The 15,969-nt window shown below is 49.2% G+C and overlaps 1 protein-coding gene across 1 annotated transcript; it reads left to right on the forward strand.

Annotated features, from left to right (window-relative positions):
- Positions 1-7,723: 7,723 nt before the first annotated feature.
- Positions 7,724-10,399, forward strand: LOC146755091 (uncharacterized). The gene is made up of 4 exons (XM_085526389.1): positions 7,724-7,819; positions 8,528-8,671; positions 9,387-9,528; positions 9,714-10,399. Exons 1-4 carry the CDS (start codon positions 7,801-7,803, stop codon positions 9,808-9,810), a joined length of 402 nt encoding a protein of 133 aa, XP_085382515.1. The 5' UTR covers positions 7,724-7,800; the 3' UTR covers positions 9,811-10,399.
- Positions 10,400-15,969: the final 5,570 nt, after the last annotated feature.

The raw sequence follows: 15,969 nt of genomic DNA on the forward strand, positions 1-15,969 counted from the left end.
ATGCTCTACTCCAGAATCCTAGGGGTCGGCCTCGGGTCTCATCTGAGGTTCTCTGCCACAAGCTCCAAGTGGGACCTTTCTCCCCAGCAGCCGTGTAAAGGATGTTCTTCACATCCTGTCCCATCCGTACTGGCCCCAGGGCCACAGCACGGGCTATCTCTTGCTTGATTTGCTCAAAGGTCCAGCAGAGGCAACCCGAGCAAGTGGCGAGCAATAGCATACCATCCCTCTACTGAGACCATCTGGTTTGATGAGGGGGATGGTCAAAGCAGCCAATGGGCAGAATTGCGAGCCGTGTGGATGGTTATAACTAAAGAACCTGGTGACGGTGTCCTGAACATCTGTACAGATAGTTGGGCTGTGTACCAGGGGCTCACTCTGTGGATTACGCAATGGGCTACCCAGGAATGGACTATCCACACCCGACCGATTTGGGGTAAAGACATGTGGGTAGACATTTGGAATACGGTCAAACACAGGACAGTATGTGTCTACCATGTCTCTGGTCATCAACCGTTGCAGTCACCAGGAAATGATGAAGCTGACACACTGGCCCGAATCCAATGAATTGAGAATTCACAATCTGAAAATATTGCCCGTTGGTTACATCAGAAGCTACGGCATGCTGGACAGAAGATAATGTGGGCAGCCGCTAAAGCATGGGGGCTGCCTGTACAACTATCTGATATCGTTCAAGCATGTCAGGATTGCGATGCTTGCTCAAAGATGAGACCGAGACCGTTGCCTGAAACAACATCCCACATTGCTAGAGGATATAGTCCTCTTCAGAGATGGCAGGTCGACTACATTGGGCCCCTCCCTCGGTCTGAGGGGGCGAGATATGCCCTGACCTGCGTTGACACCGTAAGTGGACTGCTGCAAGCCTATCATGTACCAAAGGCAAATCAAGCATACACAATTAAGGCACTTACTAAACTGATGTCTGCATACGGGACACCTCAAGTTATCGAGAGTGACCAAGGGACTCACTTTACTGGAGCAATGATACAGCGCTGGGCAGAAGAAAACAACATTGAATGGCGATTCCACCTGCCATATAACCCAACAGGGGCAGGCCTTATTGAACGTTATAATGGTATCCTTAAGGCTGCCCTGAAGACAGACTCTCAGTCCCTGCAGGGGTGGACAAAAAGATTATATGAAACCGTGCGGGACCTGAATGAAAGACCTCGGGATGGCAGACCCAGTGCCCTGAAAATGTTACAAACTATATGGGCCTCCCCTCTTAGGATCCAAATTACGATAATAAGGTAAAACTGCAGGTTGGTACTGAAAATAATCTTCTGCTCCCTGCCCGAGAATTTAGAACCGGGAATCCATAAGATAAATTGGCCTTGGAAGGTGCAGGTAGGACCCAAATGGTGTGGCCTACTTGCACCTTGGGGGAGATTATTGGAGGTGGGAGGTTCAGTCACCCCCTCGGTGATAGGTACATGGCCTACTGACATCATGGTCAATACTCCGGCCTTTATTGCTAAAGGAACACCTATTATGTCCCTATGGCAGATCAAGACTCCTCCTCTTGTGCCAGATATAGTTATACAGCCACAGATATCTGGCCAGAGGGTATGGTATCGGAGGCCGGGACATAATCCAGTACAAGCAGAAGTATTGACCCAAGATAAGAATACGGCCTGTATCTTGCCATGGAGGGCGGATCTTCCCCTCCTAGTACCCTTGAAACATCTGTATTACTCCCCTTAAGATTGATTCTAAGCCTCTAGGACAATTACTCTGGACTGATGAAATGCAGACGGACCTGCACTTCAAGATGATTTGTCTCCGGTAACATCTATCAAGCACTGGCCCATGGAAGATCATAAACAGCCATCCAATCATCATCATTTGAATAATATCAACATCTAATGCAATGGGAGATTGTATCAGCGTCGTGATTGGGTCTCTGTAATAAGGGGAACTCACCTAATCATTGGTTCACGTTGTGAAGGGGTGGAGTGTATGGGAGATCACAGTATGAACCACTGATTAATCAGCTGAGGCAAGTGTGGGGTCAGCTGTGGGAGCACAGGTGAAAGTTATGTAGCTGTGCTCCCTGGAGGGGTGGAGTTCGACTCCACCTCCTCTGAGACCTCATTTAAGGGCTGACCCTCACTGAGGCAGCATCTCTTGGAGATTGCTTGCCAGGGAGGATTGCCTCAGCTCTGGTGAGTTCCCTTTTTCTTAATACCTTCTGTATTTCTACTATTTTTCTTGTAATTGCTATTCTTGTTAGTACCAGCATAGCTACTGCCAATACAAGGGTGTTACGGAGGCTCCATGTTACATTGGGGTACTCAGGCCTTAGTGGATCATTTTGCCAATAATTATATGTGTACAGGGGTATATAACATAGCAAAGGGGATTGTTAATGGATATATGACTTGATGGAGGATGAATGCAAAGAATATGATAAAAAGAATCCCAGGAGGGCGAGAATTGGCTTATCGACCCTTTGCAAGGATCCAGTTGGACTTTACTGAACTCCCTAAAACTGGGAGATATAAATATTTATTAGTGATTGTAGACCATCTTACAAACTATGTTGAGGCATTCCCTACAGCAAGGGCTACAGCACAAACAGTAGTGAAGGTACTATTAGAAAATATAATTCCTCGATATGGAATTAGAGAAGCAATAGATTCTGACAGGGGAGCTCATTTTGTGTCAAAGGTTACACGTGACACAATGAAAATTCTAAGGATTAAATGGGAATATCATACTCCTTGGCACCCTCAGAGCTCTGGTAAAGTAGAACGAATGAATGGGGAAATTAAAAAACAACTTAGAAAATTAATGATAGGAACTAAGACATCTTGGATAAAATGCTTGCTGTTAGCTCTGTTAAATATACGTGTGAAGCCCAGAACTGATCTGGGAATTTCACCTTTTGAAATGCTGTATGGTATGCCCTATAATCTTGAAATACCTCTTGGTCACCCCCATTTACAAGATGATCAATTAAAATCTTATACAATTAATGAATGGGTGCAAGGAACTACAAGAAGGATCTGATTGCACAGCAGTCCCCATTGGAGATAGCAATCCATAGGATACAGCCGGGGGATGGGGTCCTAATAAAAACTTGGAAAGAAGCTACACTAACACCACAAGGGGAAGGTTGTTTTATTTACTGCAGAAACAGCTATTCGAACCGCAGAGAGAGGATGGACTCATGCCAGCTGTGTTAAAGGACCCATCGGTGACGAGAAGTGGGAGGTAGCTCCCGGGAGTGACGACCTGAAACTCACACTGCGACAAGCCCAATGGGTATTCCAGGTAAAGGCTTCCCCTGAAGAACACTACTGCTGCTGAGAAGAACTAAAAAAACCCCTCGTAGCTGGTTGCAACCCACTTGACGAGTGAGGCAGAGGAGTGAATTGTGGAGAAAGATGGGCCTTAGGGGTATCCATTGGTACTTGGGGATTCTCACAGTGATCACATTTTGTATAGCAGCACAACGCCACCCACACCAAGCTTCCTTACATCCCTGTGTGACCTGGTACCTATACAGCCCAGTCTAAACCAAAAGGGTTATTATTTTTGCCTAAGCTCAAACCCAGGGAGGGGATACTGTAACCACCCAGGCTCATATTACTGTGCCTATTAGGGATGTGAAACTATTGCCTCAGATTGGGCACCTGGGGCTGGGGAGGATAAATATCTACAAGTAGGGCATGGACCCTATGGGTGCATACCTCCTAACCGAAACCCACAGTTGGGAAGATGGGCTGTGTGGGGATTTAAGACAGAGAGAGAGAGAAACATCTGCCAGCAACTATGGATAAATGTAACGAATCCAGATAACCCAGTGTGGCTGTTAGGGAAAATATGGGGTGTAAGTGACTTGCAGAATCAAACTGTATAACACATAGATGGGTTATAAAGCAGGTATGTTTATACCAGCGCTGGGTGCAAGGGGGATAGCTCCACCAAACTTGCACACGGACTTGTAAAATTGTGACACAGATATAGGTACATCTCATACATAGTCAATGATTTCTCAGAATTCTGATACATATTCAATAGTTGTTTAGCATGCAGACCCCCTCTTGTTCTTATCAGGGGGATGCAACTCCTCTTCTGGTATTTACAACATCTATTCTCCTCCTTGCCTGATGTCTTCCGTGAGGTCTCACTCCTTATCTGCATCCTTCCTGCTCTCCCAGGCCCCTTGTTTCCTTTAAACAAAGAGGGAAGGAAGGGAGGGGTGCTCTGGGGGGGGGAATGGGAGGGGTGGAGGAGGGTTGATGTCAGACTGTGAAATCAATTTTTTTTTTCTTAATTCTGCTTCAGAAACAACATCTGATTCCCACACTCTCTGCTTGATATTTTGTCTTTTGATGCAAACACGTAAGCCCCATTGGTGCCTGGTTCAGCAGTTCAGCTTCCTTTGCGCCCTTTGCCTGATTGTAGGGAAGGTGGCAGGCTCTGATTCAATGAGGGTGTTGTATGGACACAGTATTTATCGCCATGTATCCAAAGGTGCAACAGTTTCTGGAAACCCAGGTGGGATCCTATAGGTGATGGTTCTCTCGCCACCAAGTATCCAGTTGTCAGCAGTGGGTGAGTTCACTGGGACTTTGGGGATGGGAGGTGCCAACTAGCAAGCCTTCAATATCTGCTACTAAAATCAGACTTGGAAGCACGTTACACGTGGGAAATACACTTGGTGCAGGAAAGGGGATTTCCTTAGCCATCAAAAAAAGATGGAACTGCAGATCTATCAACAAAAATGTAAGCACGTGACACTTGACTTGGCGGGTCTGTGGGAAGGTCAGCTTCTCCGTGTTTGTATTTCAGCCATCATCCTCCACACTGGAGAGGATTTATCCGCTTGGCTTGCTTAATTGCAGCACGTTTCACACGCGTGGATAACCTGTGCATATTGCGTCACTACCCCTGTGGCCTGAGGTGGTGCACCAGGCTGGAAATAATGCCTTCTTGGGGTTGTTGAAGCTCTGCAAAAGTTTGCCAAGCAAAGTTGTGGATGCTCCATCCCTGGAGGTGTTCAAGGCCAGGCTGGATGGAGCTCTGGGCAGCAAGACTCTGTGGGTGGCATCTCTGCCCGAGGCAGTGGGGCTGGGGTTCTTAGTTCTTCACTGTCCCTTGCAAGCCAAGCCATTCTATGATTCTGCATTTCTATGATGTAAGCACCAGCCCCACACAGCCCTGGTGCAGTGCATCACAAGAGCAGCAGCCTGCGGGGAGCCACCACCCGGAATCACAGAGATGTGAGGTCACAATGCCCCATCCTATGACTGTGCTGAGCTGCGTCATGAGCTCACGAGGCCTGGCCGCAGGCTTGGCTCAGTGCGACACTCACTGTGGCTGCAGCGGTGGTGTTGGAAGCGTGGTGCAAGTGTGGGGGCGGCCATGGACCCTGCCCGCCTTGTCCTCTTCCTCCTATTGGTGGCCATGAGTTTCCAGGAGAGCTGTGCTGCTCCGTGGCGAGCACGGGGAGCAGGTGAGTGGGTAGAGATGGGACCCAAACTGATCAGCGCTGGGAGCAAGAAGTCAGGCTGTGTCCCCACGGCCCTGTAATACACTTGCCTGGGGCCTGCCTTCCATGGGGGTGTTTCTGGGTAGGGGGTGATGGGCAGCACTGCAGGAGCCGGGCAAGAGCCCGTGGCTGCGCTGCTCCCCAGGGCTGGCTCCAGCCATGCCAGGCTGTGGCTCTGCTAATTGCTGGCTGGAGCACAGCCTTTGTCCTGGGAGATGCCCGGGGAGAGTTCAGAAGAGGCGTGCTGGGCGTGCATGAGCATTTCTGCTTCAGGCTCATGGCACTCCCCAGTTTCCAAGCCAGAGCCCCAGTCCACAGCCCAGGGGAAGAGACAGGTGTGCTTTCCTCCTGTGCCTCAGTGTGACCTTGCTGTCCATCAGAGGTCTCCCAGTAAGAAAGCCCTGGGGGGGCTGCATCTTCTTCCACGTAATCTGTGAGAGATGTGGCATGTGGCCCGGAGAGAGCACTGCATACGATGCCAGGTGCCAGCCTACGGGTCATCCCGTCCACCCTGCAACTTTGGAAATCATGACCTGAGTTATTCTCCACATCCAGTTACTGAGGGAGAAGGAGATCACACCATATAGTGCATATAGTGGGAACTTCTCTCATCTGTTCTTGATTCTAGATGATGAGCTTCGTGCTCCCTTTCTGGATGCTTCTTTGGATCAGGACTTCATGCCTGTGCCTGGGGGACAACCCAGGGGTAAGTTGTGAGTGTCTGTTTCCTTGGAGGCTGAAACGTTCATGCTCTCATGGTTTACCTGGGTGCAATTTTACTGGAGATCCTCTCCAGGTCTTCCAAGTCTGTTTGTGCCTGGAAGGGTTTGCACAGATGAGCCATGAGTATTTTTTCTCTCAGAGAGCTGCCACGTTTCAGTGGGAAGGTTACCGCTGCCCCTCTGCAGCTGAGGGAGCCCAGACCTTTGTGTTCGGGCTGTGGCATTCCCCAACCACCGCCAGACCCTACAGGTCACTCAGGGAAAAGGAGGCCCCCACATGTGCCGGAAGCTCTCCTCACCTGTGTCTGATCACACTTGTGTCTGCAGGCCCTGCTGGTGAATCTGCAGAACTGAATCCTGCCTACGATCCCGAGGGCGAGACTGGAGGTAAATCAGCAGGCTTCATTTCCTTGATATTTGTTCATATTTGGTTGGGACGGTTCATCGAGTGTTCTGCGTTTAACCGGACAGAGGGTTCTTCTCCCCAAGAAGCATGGATGGTCATCGTTTCTTGGGAGCTCCGTGCTGTCAGCATTGTGTTGGCTTTGTCTGTGTATCTACGAGGTCTCCAAGTAAGAAACTTTCAAGGGGCCAAGTGTTCTTCCACGAGGTCCCTGAGAATTGTTTCCCATGACCTGGAGACAGTATTTGGAAAGCTGTGGAATAGCAGCCAGCAGGTCGCCTCTGGCCTCTGTGCAGCTTTGGAATTTCCCCCCCGTGTCATTACCTGAGCCACTTCCACCACTGCAGCTCACTAAGGAAAAGAGAGATGGGCACATGCAATGGGAACATTTCTCCTCTATCCGTGATGACAGCTGTGTCTCCAGGAAGTGGCTTACCAAAGCTGAGGTTTACCCCACTCCATGCAGTTTAGAGCTGGGGTGAACTCCAGGAGGGCGTTCCTCTGGGCAGTTCCACACAGGATTAGTTAAGCACGATGGTGAGGCCCCTGTAGGCAGCCTGGAACTGTTTCCGAGGCGCTCCTGTGCGGAAGGGAGAGAATAGTGTTGTGAAGGAATCCCTGGCTTTAATTGCATCCTGCGACCTTGTGGCTGAAAGGGATGCTCAGTAGCAGTTGCTCTGTCCTGCGTTCATTTGCAGATTTGACTAGAGGAGTTGATCCAGCTTCCTCTCTGAGATCTGGAACTGAAACTCTGTCGGATCGCGCAGGTACGTCATAGCTTTGAAATTCTTTAGAGAGCTTTTGCTGCCCGTTTCAGTGCCATTTCATGGCACAGTCCCCTGTACGCTCTGCTACTCAGTTGATGCTGTATTGTGTGACTGAAAGTTTTCATGGGTCTTTGGTTGCAGAAGTGCCCCCAGTGTGGGCCTTGCCCGGTCATCGGTTTCCTCCTGTGCTGGAGCCCAGCTGGAATCCCAGCTGTGAGTACTCTGTCTTCACTGACTTGGCTGACTCGCCGCTGATCTTCAAAACTTCATGCACATGATATTTAACTTCATACATTCTGTTAAGGTCCGGAAAGAGAAGAGGATGAATCCAAACGAGAAAAATACTCTCAGGGCTCATCCCGTCTCCTGAAGCGATTGCTGAAGGAAATGGAGAAGGCAGAGTGTGGTGGGTATACTTCAGTCTGTTCACTGTGGGACCTGGGAAGCTGAGGTGTGATATACAGGTGTGGGCAGGCTGTAGCCTGCACAGCAGGAAGGGATGGGTCAGAGCCGTGCTGCAGCCGTGTTCCATGTACCACCTTGCAGGTGCTGTCAAGCACCAGAGCTGGTCTGCTGCCAGATTGTCTGCATCCAGCCAAGACCCAGAGGCAGCTGCTCCCCCAGCACAACCATTACTTGTCAGAGCTGCTTTGTGCAGTCATTGGCACCCAGATGGCAGCAAGTGGCAAAGTGGCAAGCGCTGTGCTTCTGTTCATCCAAAGCCCTCTGTGCAGCTGAGCAAGTTCAAGGCAGGAGGAGCATCCCGAGCAGGGTTGGCTGCCTTTGCTAATGCTGGAAATGAGGTGGAGATGCTAATTCTGAAGGCTTGGACTGTGTGTTAGAGCTTGGATTTCAGCCTGCAGCTACCTGGTTGTGACGGGCTGGTGACAGCACAGAATGTGAGGGCCTTGCACAGGAGCTGATTCCTCAAGAGGTGTGAGGGAGTCAGCATTGTCCAATAGCTGGGAGGGCCCAAATGCCCTTGGGTAACAGAGGGGCTCACAGTGTACTTGGGGGGGGGCCTGGACTTTACCTGAGCTCGGGATTGGAGAAGCTCAGTTTTTGATGAGGGCACGTGACATCCCAATCCTACTGCCCCGCTTTCTTTCTAAAGGAACGGACCAACAAAGTGAGCGGGATGCACTCCAGGAAGGTGGATATCCCACACTGCCGGTCCCGGATGCGCTGCAGGAAGGCAGATATCCCGCACTGCCCGTCCCGGACAGAGGAATGCAGGCAGCACCAACCGGCATGCCAGGTGATTTCTGTCCTATGATCATACAGTGTCACGAACCAGAGTCACTGCGTGCCTGCAGGCTCTTGCTGCCAGTTCTTGCACACCATGTCAGCAGCCAGACCTGAGTGTGTGAGCATAGAGCACATGTAAAAGGAGCCAGGGGTGGCTCTCTGAAAATGGCTGGCCTTCGTGGGGTGTGGAGAGTTGTTCCAGCAATGTGCCAGAGAAGGTACTTGCAGACCTCTGTGACCCTGCTCAGCTCCCACCGCTCCCGGATCGCAGAGTTTGCCCTTTTGGAACGAAGCCACCTGAGGGTGATGAGCAGGGTCTTGCATGGTAGGAGCCTGCAGGAGTGTTTCTCCCCTGGGCTGGCTCTGGCTGTGCCCTGTGCTGGCTGAAGCCTGACCTTCAGCCTGGGGGGCGTCCCACAGGAGAGCTCAGGACACGCATGCCGGGAAAAGCATGAGGGATTCTGCTCTGTAGCTCTCCCCACGGACCAAGCCCAGACCCCAGAGTACAGCCCCAGCTCTCGGCCCAGAGGAGGACACGGGTAGTGCCTGTGCATCCTCTCCGTACCCAATGAGAGGTGGAAGCAATCCTTCTTGTCCTCCGGTGCTTCGGCACCAGAGACGGAGGCACCCACTGACAAAATGACCTCTTGGGTCCATGAAGCACACTGAGAGATTATCTGTAGCGCAGCTGAAGGTAACGTGGGACATTGTCTCATTTCTTCCAGGGATGAACACAGGCAAAAGCACAGAGGCTGCTGCTCACAGATCTGTGCGGAAGCGCCGCATTCCGGTGACGGTCTCAGCGATGCTGCTGCCTGCGCTGGTGCTGGCCGTTGGTGTTGTGATATGGGTGCTCAAAAACTACCTGTGAGTTGGCCTTTCCCCAGAACACCTTATTGCTGCATTTGGCAATGAAGCATTTGTGGTGCCAGGATCCTGGACGGCCAAATCAGCCGCTGGCAGTACACTGCCAGGACTTAGGTTGCAAAGTCTTTCAAGTTTCCCCTTATTTCCTGTCAGTGAGTAGTGCTTTCTGAAACTCATTCTCACAGAGCGCGCAAGAGGGAAAAGAGAGCAGCAGAAGCAGCAGATGGAGCTGGGGAAGGCAACGAGACAGACTCTGACCCAGTCAAACAAGAATCTCCGTAATAGCTCCAGTCCGTTCCATTCTGCCATTGAAGAGGCCAGAAGTCTTCAAGGTCATCTGGAAGACCTGGAGCTTGAACTCAAAGCCATGAAAGAGATCCTTGGGAACAGTCCTGAGTGCTGCCTTCTGTCAGAGGACAGCCCTGAATGTGAAAGCAGAGCTTTTGTCCTTCATCCTGCATTCTCCAGGACAGGTATCATCAGCAGTTTGAAGATTCTTAGCTCGACACAGCTACATTCCTGTTGAGGGTCCTAATGAGGACCCAGAAAATGAGCTTCCTCTGACTGCCGGACAATGCGTAATGTCTTTGGAGATGTGGGTGAGAATGGCTGGTTTCAGGGAGAGCTGACAGATGGCACAAGAGGACTGGTCCCTTCCAATTTGATTGCGGAGCTTTCAGATGATGAACTGGATACACCTGGAGATCCTGTCAGAATTCCTGCACTGCTCCATCTGCAAGACTACCATTGCTCCACTCAATGGAACAACTCGATGTTGAGCAGAATGTGGTTGAGCTCCTTCGGGAACTCTCTGAGGCGACTGACAGTGGAACTGCATAGCTTTATTGTATATTAAAAACAACCAAACAACTGTCCCCTCCCTCTGCCTTCCCCTCGCCCCCCCCCATCCTCATCCATGTTCATGCTCTCATATCTCCTGGCTCTGCTGAAGATGCTGACCTGAGCCTGCCAGACACCACAGTCACCTGCCTGGATTGTGACCCAGCGCCTTTGCAGTGCTGCCCATCCCAAGCACAGCCCGAGTGCCCCAACAGCAGCACCACCATGCAGGAGCAGGTCAGCATCAGTGAGGTGAAGCTGAGCATCTTAGATGGGGACTTAGAGTCAGGCTTCCAGTCCCAGGCACCAGGCAGCAGCACCAGCTCTGAGCCACTCTCATCTTGACAAGAGGAGTCCCATCTTCACCCTTGACCTCTCAAGCCCTCCTGTCTTTTATTGAATAAAGTCACTCTCATGCTCAGTCATCGCCTTGACTGCATTCCGAGTCTTCATTAACAGGGATTGGGATAAATGCAACAAACAGCAAGGCAGCTCAGCTTGCAACACTCTGGCTGTGGGGTTCGTGCAGGCAGAGCTCTGGGTTCCCATTTTGCCTGGCTTTGGGATGTCTGCAGCAAGATCTCTACCATTTTGTATGGGAGCAAATAATCTCTAGCATCCAGGTTGCTGCTCATGATAATCCCAGTCTTCCTGGCTGTCGCTCTGTGATACTTTTCAAAGCCTTCTGATACTCTTTGATGCCTTGGCTGCTCCCTAACACCTCTGTCCTCCTGCCATGTTGACTCACGTCTCCCACTTTTAAGCTGGCTTTGCAGATCATCTCCAGCCCTGTCATCATCACGCTGCAGCAGGAGGTGCTCACCTGGCCCAATGTCTGGCAGTACTGCTTGTTCTGCAGATGAGCAGCTGCGTCCTCATCTCTTCAGCTACAGTAGTTTTTCTCAGGGCAGTTAGATGCAGTCATGCTCCTCTGGATTTGGTGTGTTAAATCCATGCTGCATGGCAGCAGTCAGTGCAATACAAAGGTGTTCTGTGTGCCACAGCATTTCTCCAGAGGCTGCCAAAGGTAGAAGCACAACACAGCACCATCCTTCTGACAGTGATGTCTGTGAGTGTTAGACATGTGAGCACTGCATCATCCCCAGCGTGTCAGTGCTTTTCCACACCAACCTGACTCTCACACTCTCTGCACTGAATGTAACTCTGCTCTTGTGGAGACAAATGCTTTCTGTCACATCCTCCATTCCTGCAACCATTTGCCGGTCGGCAGCTCTTGCAGAAGAATCAAGCAGCAGAACCTTTTGCTCACCCTACAGCATGCAAATGCTATGAAAGCAGAAATAACCTGGCATGCTCTGGGTCTGCAAGGCTGCACAGATGGGAGAGGTAGATTGTGTTTTTGCAGTGGAAGTTTCCAGTATTTTCAGTACATAGTGTCGGCCCTAACTGAATGTATAACCCTCTTGTAAAACAGCTGTAGAAGTAGTTTTTCCACCAAGAAAGTTGCTGAACAGAGTTAAGTTCAGACTGGGGGCATTCTGACATGGGTAGAATTGAGACAAGCACAAGATAAATACACAGGGTGGGTAGAGCCCAGCACAGGACAGAATGAATGTACTGACTTTTGGAAACATTGCCCTTCTCTCTCCACAGAAAAGTACAAAGCAGACCTAAAAACAAGAGGTTGGTAATTGAACTTATATGGAAATGAATCCTAGCAACAGTCTGGAGGAGTCTGTGAGCCTGAGATGCTCAGCCAATGAGAGCCATGAGAGCATCTCCTGCATTGGGTTTAGGGCATAGAACAGAATTGATTTCACTGACTGGTGTGCAGTTTCTCCCTTGCCAATAGGGGATGTGCGCGCAGTATTGCAGTAATGAATAAGCACTGCTGCTATCGCTGCCATCTTTGCCTAACCAGAAATCTTTTACTTTGAGAGTTTCTCACACAAGGGGAGAGGGTAAGAAAGTAAAGAGGCACAGAAAACTAAGGGAAACTGCTCTTCTTTATCTTATCTATAAAAATTGATGCAATTGATGCTGTCATGCTTTTTTTTTATTATTTTTAATTTTTACCCAATGTCAGTTAGATTGTTTTAAAATATCCACACACCAAAATCTGACTACCAAGCAAATGTAATGAAAATGAAATGAAGGTGAGTTAGCGGGAAGCACAAGGCCATATTATATTAGGCTCTAGCAAATTTACAGTCAGTCACTGCACGAAGAGGTAGATCTGAGTTGCACATTATATGATTCCCACAAAGATTAAGGAAATCTGAAGCTTTCAATATATTTTTTTAATTCTTTTTTCATTTCATTTTTTAAACCCCTGACCCAGACCCCAACCCTCACAGGAGCTGTAAAGATAACAGCATTAACCCGCAATGTAACTCTAATCCTAACCCTTACCCTGATTCTAAAATCGTCCCTAACTCCAAATGCAACAACAAAAATGATGCTAGAAGTTTGTAGCAAAAGGAACCTTAACCCTGATCATAATCCAAAAAACAATCATTAAGGGATCAATAATCTTTACCTTAAGAGTAATATTAATCAGATGATGCCTGCATCCAATCAGAAGCAAGCTTTGTATTATTTAAGAGTTGTATTTTTTCCAATGAACTCTCTCTATTATCACTTTTATAAAGTAACAGAGTCTGTTCTTTTTTTCCTGACACTGTGCCTTACTCCTGACATCCCCTGGAAATGACCCAGATAGGGCACCATCAAAGTAATGCTAATAGTAATGTCAATCCTTAGGGTATCTCTAGCCTCAGTGTTAATGGGACGCTAACAGCAATCCCAACAGCCTTAAACATTCTGGTGGTGTGAAAGAGGTGCTGCTTTGCACATGCTGGGCAGTCCCATTGCCTGTTAAATGCAGGCGGCAGCGTAGAAACATGATGCCCGTGGTCAGAATGCCCTGTGGCAGATCCTGGCACCAGAGAACTGACCGGAGAACCATGAGAGAACTGACAACAAATCACTCGACATCAGAACCGACCCAGTGGTTATTTACAAGCCTTGGGTGACCCAGACAGGATCTCAGAGTGGTGAATGTAGGTACAGAAGTTGTTACTACTCTGTTTTCTTCTAAAAGCTGCTCAGCTGCTTTGCGTTTCAGACCATCCCTGGCTTCACTGTGTGCATCTGTCCAATTGATACCAGGTGTTTTTTTTTCATCTCAGAAGTTGGGGTGGGGGGGGTGGGAAAGGGACATCAATTCAATTACTCATTTATTTATTGACAGAGATTCACGTTTGCTACGTTTGGAGAAGTTTTTATTTGTTTGCTGTGGTTTGGTTTTTTCTTTTTTCTTTTTTTTTTCCCCCTTCCCTCCTCTTCCATCTTTGTGTTCTTCCCCTATAATCAAAAGAGAACGGATCCCCAGGGTCTGTCCCGCAGACGTTCTTTCCGTGGTCTCTGCTGCCACCTGCTGGCCAATACACGGAACTGCCACTGTTGGGCGTTTGGTGCCGCAGGAAGCACAACGCAGATCTGAGTTCTGACCTGAGGGCCACTGGGGGGTTCAGTATGGATAACATAGACCCATACTGATGTAAAGGTGATGGCTGTAGGATGAGATCCCTCGTTCCTGATGAAGAATTTATTGACTGGGCTCTCAAAATCATCTTCATAGATTGCCTCTTTCATGCCTAATTCTCTAATATAATTTTGTTAGTCCTCCATAGAGTACCATAGGCTGATATTTAATGGTATGTCATTCTTATTTGGCCATGTTATATGACACACAGCCATAAATCATTCACTGATCAAATGGCTATCCTCATTATGTTGGACAGAGCATACAGTCTTTGCCTGAGGGCAGGGTGAGTAGTAATGGATGTCAGTTTTGAAATTTCCAGTCCATTCACCACAGCGCTTTCTGCCTCCATGTCCCATAACCAGAGCAGCTATGCTGGCATGCTCTCTTGGTTTCTGTCTAAACCCCTGTACTATATCCATCAGTTCAGCTGCTGTATTATGGGCAGCAGGGTTTGGGGGGTTGGACACTGGTCAGGGCACTCCCACCAGCCTATCCTGCATTTTCTTATCTTTTTTTTTTTTTTCATTTTTGGGTTACAATCAGTCAGATCTCAAATAGATCTAGTCCAAATGGAACCTCAAAATCTGACCTTTTAGTGCCTTCATTTACAGAGTCCATTTTATACAGATTCCCTGTACAGGGTCCCCATGGTCTTCCAGAGAGATGTTCCTGATCTTCCATAGGAGAATGATTGAATTAGGTTTTTTCGCCATCAAAACTGCCACCTGCCTTTCCAGTTTTTCAACACTGTCATTCAATAGCTGATTTGCATCAGCCTGAGCCTCTTCAGTTATGTTCAGACAGTTCAAGGCCATCAGCAGTGGCCATGCCACCATGAACGCAGCTAACTCTCATTCTCAAGTTGTAAGTATGTCTTTGCTAAGACCATGGAAATACTCAGTCAGGTGGGCCAGGGACTCATGCACCCTCCCTCCGTCCCACACAGGGCCCCATTTTTCAGTGACAGAAGCAATGCTGCATTTTGAGGATCCTAGGAATCCCAGGACATGCCCTGACAAAAGGTCATTCAAAGGGGTAGTCTTTCCCCATCCAAACCACCCCATGATATTCACAGAATCACAGAATTGTAGGGGTTGGAAGGGACCTCCAGAGACCATTGAGTCCAACCCCCCTGCCAAAGCAGGTTCCCTACACCACGTCGCACAGCTCGGCATCCAGGCAGGTCTTGAATATCTCCAGAGAAGGAGATTCCACAACCACCCTGGGCAGCCTGTTCCAGTGCTCTGTCACTCTCACCATAAAGAAGTTATTGCACACATTAGTGCAGAACTTCCTATGGTCCAGTTTCTGTCTGTTTCCCCTTGTCCCGTCTCCACACACTGCTGAAAAGAATCTGGCCTCACCACTTTACTCCCCTCACCTGAAATATTTATATACGTGGATCAGGTCCCCTCTCAGCCTTCTTTTCTCAAGGCTAAACAGACCCAGTTCCCTAAGTCTCTCCTCATAGGGGAGATGCTCCAGGCCCTTCACCATCTTAGTGGCCCTCCGCTGGACTCTTTCCAAGAGATCCCTGTCTTTTTTGTACTGGGGAGCCCAGAACTGGACACAATATTCCAGATGAGGCCACACCAGGGCAGAGTAGAGGGGGAGGATCACCTCCTTCGACCTGCTGGACACGCTCTTTTTAATGCACCCCAGTATGCCATTGGCTTTTTTGGCTACAAGGGCACACTGCTGGCTCATGGTTAATCTGTCGTCCACCAGGACGCCCAGGTCCCTCTCAGCAGAGCTCCTCTCCAGCAGCTCTTCCCCCAGCCTGTACTGGTGCATGCAATTATTTCTCCCTAGGTGCAAGACTCTACACTTGCTTTTGTTAAACCTCATCCGGTTTCTTACTGCCCAGCTCTCCAGCCTGTCCAGGTCTCGCTGAATGGCATCACAGCCTTCAGGTGTGTCAGCCAATCCTCCCAACTTCGTGTCTTCAGCAAACTTGCTGAGGGTGGTCACTATCCCCTCATCAAGGTCATTGATGAAGATGTTGAACAAGACCAGACCCAGCACAGACCCCTGGGGGACGCCGCTAGTTACAGCCCTCCATCCAGACACTGCACCGCCAACGACAACCC

This window comes from Coturnix japonica, chromosome 36 (assembly GCF_054131305.1).
Source record: "Coturnix japonica strain WE chromosome 36, WE-NBRP24, whole genome shotgun sequence".
NCBI lineage: Eukaryota > Metazoa > Chordata > Aves > Galliformes > Phasianidae > Coturnix > Coturnix japonica.